Here is an 8,259-nt window from a genome sequence, read left to right as displayed (position 1 = left end):
ATATTTTATATTTACACGAATGTGTATAATATTGATTCGGTGAATCAATAAAATACACAATCCACTAGCGAAATCATGATTTATTTTACCAACGTCATAGGTGTGTATTTTATGTCAATTTGTTTCTAATAAAAACAATAATAACCATAATAAATTCAAAGTAAAATTATTCGTGCATCAATATCGTTTAAGTATACTCTACCTAAAACTATAACTATAACAATACCCCTGTGTAATATCTCCGCGAACATAACCTCCATAGTTTTTGACACTTGATCTGCCACAGACAATAACTGTATGTATATGGGCACGTCTGTTGACAGTTCGACAGATTTAAATGGGGTAGTTAAACTGATCTGTGGTGTGGCCACTAACGTACAGTTATTGAACAGTATTGTCTGTGCCATGTTCAACCTGTTACGAGAACTGTCCGTCTGTGGCCGCCTAATGATGTGGTTTTTCGCCAGTATGTGTCGTTTTATGTTTTTTGAGATGACCATTTTTCAGAAATCTTTTAAAACACACGTCGCATTGATGTGGTTTTTCGCCAGTATGTGTCATTTTATGTTTTTTGAGATAAACATTTTTCAGAAATCTTTTAAAACACACGTCGCATTGATGTGGTTTTTCATTAGTATGTGTCATTTTGTGTGTTTTGAGATTACCATTCAGCAGAAATCTTTTAAAACACACATCGCATTGATGTGGTTTCTCGCCAGTATGTGTCATTTTATGGATATTGAGATGACCATTTTTCAGAAATCTTTTAAAACACACGTCGCATTGATGTGGTTTTTCATTAGTATGTGTCATTTTGTGTTTTTTGAGATAACCATTCAGCAGAAATCTTCTAAAACACACATCGCATTGATGTGGTTTTTCGGCAATATGTGTCATTTTATGATTTTTAAGACTACAAATTTGCAAAAATCTTTTAAAACACACATCGCATTGATGTGGTTTTTCGCCAGTATGTGTCATTTTATGTTTTTTGAGAACACCTGCTTGCAGAAATCTTTTGAAACATACATCGCATTGATGTGGTTTTTCGCCAGTATGTGTCATTTTATGGTTTTTGAGAACACTCGCTTGCAGAAATCTTTTAAAACATACATCGCATTGATGTGGTTTTTCACCAGTGTGTGTCATTTTGTGTGTTTTGAGATTACCAATATGCCGAAATCTTTTAAAACACACATCGCATTGATGTGGTTTTTCGCCAGTATGTGTTTTCTTGTGTGATCTAAGATTATCAATTCGCTGAAAACTTTTAAGACATACACCGCATTGATGTAGTTTTTCACCAACCTTCTGAATACCACGTTTCGAGATTTTATATGATCGATCATTGCATTCACTATGTTTTTCGCCAGTATGCGTACCATAATATGACTCAATCTGCTTAGACTTCATGCACGAAATGAAGTGACTATTTAGATGATTTACAGAACCAAACACTCCACAACAATCATTGCAAATAAAGTTACGCGGAAAATATGTAACTCTTCTCAATATAATTCGAACTTCCTTTTGCACGTATAATTTCTGAACTTCCTTTTTGATGTTTTGTTCATCTATTGTTATCTTTGAATGGTGTTTCGTCATATCTCTGACGTAATTGGTTGCATGTGCTATTTTATTGTTGACCTTATTATGGTCAACTGTATCTTTTCTCACGATGTCCAGTGGTTTACTGTAACGCACTGTGAAATACTGCTGAGTAGAGATCTATAAAAAGCATAGAGTTGGTATATTCAATATAATTATATTAAAATAAATAAATTATGATTGTGTCTCCTAATATTGGATGGATAGGTACTATTTGGTCTGACAGTTAATTGTGTAAAAATAATAAAAAGTGTTTAAAAATTCTTAAAAGTTAAGGGGGTACATGCTCAGCGTACGTCAAAATGGAGATTTTATGGTATTTTTATAGCATGATCCTGGACATTCCTTCAACTTTGTAGATAATCTACTTACATAATTTTGAAGCTTTATTATTCTTTATATTTGTTTTGTACATTTGATGACTTCCATAAAGTATTTTTATTACATAAAATAGTATTTTTTTAAACCTCTCGCTTCAATGTTTTAGAATATAGTCATATTTCAGTACGTCCATGTGAAGCGGTGTTAAGATTTTTTATATTTGTTAATTTTTAAAAGCATTTATAAAACCATTATTAAAATGTATGTCGACATTATTATAGTGAAATATTTACAAAAAAAATTATATTGATAATCTCTGTGATCCCAAATTTGACAAGAGTTATAGGCCATCAGGCCATCCACCCAACATTTTCGAATGCGATTATACGCCAGATGGCGTGCAAAACGCATGATTGCGTTCATCCAGATTTTGTATATAAGCCTTTCGCCAAATCCGTACACAGAATGCTCCTCTACCATAAGTTTTGCGAACCGATTCCTAAATATGGCAGAGTCGATGTTTGACAGATTGCAACTGACATCCCGCGTTTGTTGATAATAATAATTTTCATTGGTACGTACTTGTTTTCTTCCGTATTTCATTAAGATTCAGTGAATTATTTTGATTATACTCGTAGTCTAATGGTAGTATCTATTTTAAAATTTGATCCTATAATTAGTGCTTCATTTTATTCAATCATGATTGCTTTCTTTATTACTAAACGTTGCTTTCGTGGATGAAACTAATTTACAACGCCGTAAATTTCGTAAAAGCGATAATGCTTTCGGATTCAAAATTTTCGTTAGTAAATACATATCAGACGCAGATGAATGAAAATCTAATTAATATATTTATATATAATTATATATTTTAATAACTCAATTCATATAATTGTGCTGGAAACGATTTATGCATAATACATGGTATACTATCACCATCAGCGTTTACTTTTATTTGTTTAGGTAGGTACCTACGTTCCGCGATAGCAATCATGTACTTACTTCTCAAGAGTATTATATTTGATTATGATGGTGATATAATGATTATATTTATTCAATAACGTTTATTCGGCATTCCGATTATCCGGCCATAATGTAATATAAATCAATAAATATAAGAAATAATGAGTATGTAAATGACGTAGCCATTTTAACATCTTTCATTTTAAATATTGGCATTGTATTACTACTAGAGGTATCTCGCGGCAAAATGCGAAAATTACGTCCCAATAAGTTACCTTACTACGTGTTTGAACATGTACCTAACCGACATTTTTTTTAAACCGGTACATGTTCAAACACGCGCGTCACCATGATCTTACTCCCTACTTCATTTATCGTTTGTCAATTTCTAAAACATTGGAGCGAGAGGTTTAAAATAATACTATTTTATGTAATAAAAATACTTTATGCAGTCATCAAATGTTTAAAATAAATATAAATGATAATAAGGTTTCAAAAATATGTAATTAGATTATCTACAACGTTTAAGGAATGTCCAGGATCATGCTTTGAAAATAGCGTAAAAGCTCCATTTTGACGTACGCTGGGCATGTGGGCCGTAAATGTGTTTACTATGACAATTTAAAGTTCTTACGAGCTTAAAAATAAATTTTATAATTGAACGTACCTACCTGATCTATATGATGAGAGCAGCCAGGTCGAGGATTCTCATTATTAATTTGGTTGATTGCGTTGTCAACAAATTCTTCTTTGATGACGATTCCTTCATCATCATTCTCAGACTTTATATTAATCAGACCGTTTTCAAGTTTCTGCAAATAACATAATTATTAATATAAAGTATAACTGTAATAATATAATAATATTACATATTATTATTAATGTAAAGTTGTCCCAAAATTCACGCAAGATACGCATGTTGCGCCATTTGTGCGGTAAAGTGTCGTCAACAAAAAAAGGACAGAGCGACAGCTGATAATTCAGGAATATTAAAAATGGAGCGCTACACGAACGAACAACGCGTTCTCATTATTGAGCATGTTTAAAAAATAAGGTCGCAATAGTGATTTAACTTCATCACCTGTGAAGAGATTAATTAAAAAATTTAGGTACTGGATTAATTAATTGGTGATCGTACTATACAGTCAGGCCGTACTTCAACAAGTCGTTCAACCCAAAACATCGAAGCAGTTCGAGAAAGTGTTGCTGGGAGTCCAAGAACATCAATTTTTCGGCACCGCGGTCAAGAATTGGACATTTCAAGATGCTCTCTACAGCGTATTCTCACAAAAGATTTGCATATTGACTCAAGAACTGAAGCTTATTAATTGATCACGCACAGCGAAGAGAGTTCGTTGAATGGACTATGGAACAAGTGGATGCTGATTTTTTGAACAAAATTATCTTCAGCGATGAGGCTCATTTTTATCTCGATGGCTTCGTCAATCGGAAAAATTGTTGCATTTGGGTTCAGAAAATTCATGAGTGATTATTGAGAAACAAATGCATCCACAACGTGTCACTGTTTGGTGCGGATTTTGGGCTGGAGCAGCGCCATCTTTAGAATAATAAGGCCTGAGAACAAGCCTTCCGCATGAGCCGATGTTAGTGAGTAATGTTTTACCAAGTGCATAGACAACACGCCAGTGTTGCCATAATATAATTTATAAAAACATCGCTTGTAAAATTATAACATTGGAATAAATATTCGATATCTGGCAACACTACGACACGCATACTGTTACACATATTTTTGAATAACCCTGGAAAGGGTCGCGGAGGAAGCGTGAAGGGGACGAGGCAAGTGCGTGAAAAAGTTCGTCATTTTTTGAAGGACAAACACATGCAATAGCTTTATCTATATTTTTCTATAATCTATGCTTGAGAATATCATTTTGCACAAGCAACGATTCGTCCACTGTTCAGCTGTCAAAATCAGGTCCCAGATTGCTTGACATATTGATTCGCACTTTCTCGTTTCAATCTGCGTTGCACACTGCTAGCGGACATAGAAATTCCTTTCAGTTTGGCAAGACACCAGGCAAGACTAAATTAAATCTTCTCCAATCGTATACGGTTTTTTACACCTCGCGATTACAAGTGCTCAAATAAGAACATTTTACCAAGGGCTTATCTTCAACAAACATTTTTGCTAATGAACTTTGTGCTTTTGAAATTTTTCACTTATCCTTTGGAAGAAGTATATTGGCTTATTAGCTAAATCTGGAAAAATATTATAAGAATATACTAAACTTTTTAATAAATACGAAAATTGCAAATGCATTCAAATTACTCTGCGGACCACCAAAATTCTCTCACGGACCACCGGTTGAGGACCACTGCTCTATAGAACTATGACAGGTCATTCATTGACAACAACGGGAGTGGCGGAAAAGGTAGGACCAGTCGTTGTGAATGTATCGGCTTTCTACTTGAGTCGGCAATGGCTGGAGACATCATCGGACCATTTTTCTTCGAAAATGAGACTGGTCAGGCAATGAAAGTTAATGGCGCTCGCTATCGCAACATGATAATCTAGTTTTTTTTTTACCTAAATTGCAAGAGAAGGATGTGGATACCATGTGAGTTCTACAAGCCGATACCACATGCCATACATCCCGAGAAATAATTCAACTACTGCATGATCCATTTCCTGGGCGTATAATTTCCCGTTTTAATGACAAGAATTGGCTGCCCAGATCATGGGATTTAACGCCGTTGGCCTTTTTTCTTTTGGGTTTTTTGAAGTCAAAGGTTTATGCCAACAAGCTCACGATTAACCACGCCTCAAACAAGGAAATTGAGCACTGTATCAAAGAAATTCCGCCACATTTATGAGAAACGGTCACGGAGAATTTCGATAAAAGAGTGCGTATGTGCCAGCAAAGCCGTCGAAGCCAATAACCCTGATATTCTATTCCATACATACAGTATACTTTATAAAACAATAAAAAAATTACAATTTTTAATGAATTACCTGTTTTTTCTATCAAAATTACTTCTTGCGTGAACAGTTGGCCGTCAAGATCCGCACAACTAATCAGATGTATTTGCTGTCATTGAACAAATAATACAATTTTCATTTTCAAGTTCAGTTGTTGGTTAGTTTTTAAAATTCATTTACATCCTGCCCACCCAAAACATAATAATTAAGGTAAGCTTAGGGCGATTCGGTATTTCTATTTATTTTCATATAATTCATATTATTTCTACTTATTTGTTTTCGTTGAAATAAGAAAACATAATATAAAAAATTTATTATACCCCGCCCCACCTTACCAACCCAAAAACGATAAAAAATATTCTTAAATCTATAAAATATCTAAAATGATGTATGGATTAAAGGCGTAATTATATATATTTTTAATAGATAAACAAATATTTTTGTCTAATAAATACCATGGCTTAGATTAGGCAGTGTTTAATAGAAGTTTAAAAACTAACAAACACTATTTACACACTGTAGTCTGAATTCAATGAAAGCAAATACGTTTGACTGACAAAGTTTAGTGTAGGTACTGTAAAACAGTGTAACCATTATGATCAACCAGAGTTAATCTACCGCTGGGGTAGGCCTCCCACGCCCTCTCTGCCGCTATTAGTAGCCACCAATGTATGACTGCATTAAATTTGTCAATTGACTTTACACTCACTGGGCAATATCCCAGTACAATCAATGACATATTAAGTACAATGCTATTTCATTAGTTTAGCAGCATCACATCGCGTACTTTTGTCTGCCTCACCTTAGTCTTGTCGTGTGAAATCTAACATGCACCTCACCATAAATAATTATGTTGAAGCTACTAGTAATTTGTCGACTATTCTTTTACAGTATTCGCATACATTAGTTGATTATTATAATTTAAACATAAATCGGTTGAAATCAACTTGCGCTGATAATCATTCGCATAGTAAGTGTGTATTTGACAGATTGACATATTTTTAACTAATGGAAAAAAAGTGACAGCGTATGAGATTGACATTACTAATAAAGGGCCATCCACATATTATGACCTCACACGATTTTGGATATTTTTAATCCCCGCCACCCCATAGTCACATTTCGGACATAACCGTTTCACCCCCGACCCCAGTATATATTACGTCACATTTTTGACACCCCACAAAAAATAGAAAAATGTATTAATTTTTAAATATTTATCTTTAAATCCCCGATCCCCAATAAATTGTATTCAGATCCTTTTCTATTTTTTGTTTACTTTGTATCTCACATTTACTCCCACCCCTCGTAACCAATCATCACATTGTATCAGACTCCCCTTTAGAGTATGACGTCATATATTGACGGCCCATAAACTGCTTGCCTGACATAATCAACAAAAAATATCATTATCAATAATTAATAGGTAGCTATTCGCTGGTGTAATAAAACATGTCCTTACTGTATTACGAGAATATCTGCTCAATATGTAGGTAGGTACCTACCTGTCTAAATATTATTTGTTGCTTTAGTTATAATTGTTCACAGTAAGCGTAAGTATAATAAAATCCAGCGTCAACACGATCGAGTTGGTACCTGAATCGTGCCGTGTAATTGCTCACCACGAACATTGCCTCTCGTTGCGTCTGCGAGTCTACTGGTGTAATTAGGATTTTCGAAGAAAAAACCAATGCACAAACACTATTTTGTTTTAGCCCGGCAACAGAATAGTAGGCAATTATGTTTTTGCAACGTGGTAGAATTTACTTCCGTTTAGAAATTGACTTCAACTTCATTGTCAAAACTATGAATACCTTCGCCTAAACAAATTAGGAATCTACTTACTTCCTTGAAGTGGATACTATCGCTATCTTCGCCGATATTTTCCTGTTTGACTGACACGTCAAATTTACCCTTCGTCTTGCGGTGATTCGTGTCAATCCATTGGTATGCAACGTCGCTGATAACCTCCGCAGGTTCGTCACGTAAAATTCCATCGTTTGTTTCAGTTTTTACTTCCATTTTTTGCAATATTTCACTTCAAAATCTTAAAATTATTACTTCAGAACGGCGTAGTTTGTTACTGTCATAGACAAATATACTAATTCAGTGTTGCCGACATTCATTCACAAAACATGCCAGATGGCAAAATAAATGACAGATATTTACGAAGGTAGGTACCTACCTAGTACCAAACAAAACTTTCCGTTCGCTGAGAAGCCAACAAGCTAGCAACTATTTTGACAGAACGTAATTCGTTTTTTACCTGGAGGTCGCTATTACGTCCGTGTAGGGTGTAAAGTTGACCGGCTTTCAACTTTTCTTGGTACCTAGATTGTTTACAATCAGATTGGTAGCTTGTTTGATGATGACACTGGGTGACTTTACAGGCAGATTGTAAATTCGCCAACAAGCAGCTCGTA

The 8,259-nt window shown here is 34.5% G+C and overlaps 1 protein-coding gene across 1 annotated transcript; it reads right to left on the bottom strand.

The window, feature by feature from the left end:
• Positions 1 to 351: 351 nt before the first annotated feature.
• LOC147076630 (uncharacterized) lies at positions 352 to 7,858 on the bottom strand. The gene is made up of 4 exons (XM_085940907.1): positions 7,682 to 7,858; positions 3,564 to 3,704; positions 784 to 1,728; positions 352 to 720 (listed from the first exon to the last, which is right to left on the bottom strand). The coding sequence occupies exons 1-4, from the start codon at positions 7,856 to 7,858 to the stop codon at positions 445 to 447; spliced, it is 1,539 nt and encodes a 512-aa protein (XP_085797033.1). The 3' UTR covers positions 352 to 444.
• Between the last annotated feature and the right edge of the window lie 401 nt (positions 7,859 to 8,259).

Source organism: Rhyacophila brunnea, unplaced genomic scaffold, assembly GCF_057557595.1.
Source record: "Rhyacophila brunnea isolate RB1 unplaced genomic scaffold, BYU_Rbru_1.0 scaffold_13, whole genome shotgun sequence".
In the NCBI taxonomy this organism is placed as follows: Eukaryota; Metazoa; Arthropoda; class Insecta; order Trichoptera; family Rhyacophilidae; genus Rhyacophila; species Rhyacophila brunnea.
Note: the sequence above shows the minus strand (reverse complement) of the source record. Positions and strands in the feature narration are given on the sequence as shown.

Coding starts and splice junctions, on each gene's coding strand:
- LOC147076630 (XM_085940907.1), bottom strand. CDS start 7,858: ATGGAAGTAAAAACTGAAACAAACGATGGAATTTTACGTGACGAACCT. Junction 1,729..3,563: donor GCTCTCATCATATAGATCAG/GTAGGTACGTTC, acceptor TGCTTTTTATAG/ATCTCTACTCAGCAGTATTT. Junction 721..783: donor CTAATGAAAAACCACATCAA/TGCGACGTGTGT, acceptor AAAATGACACAT/ACTGGCGAGAAACCACATCA.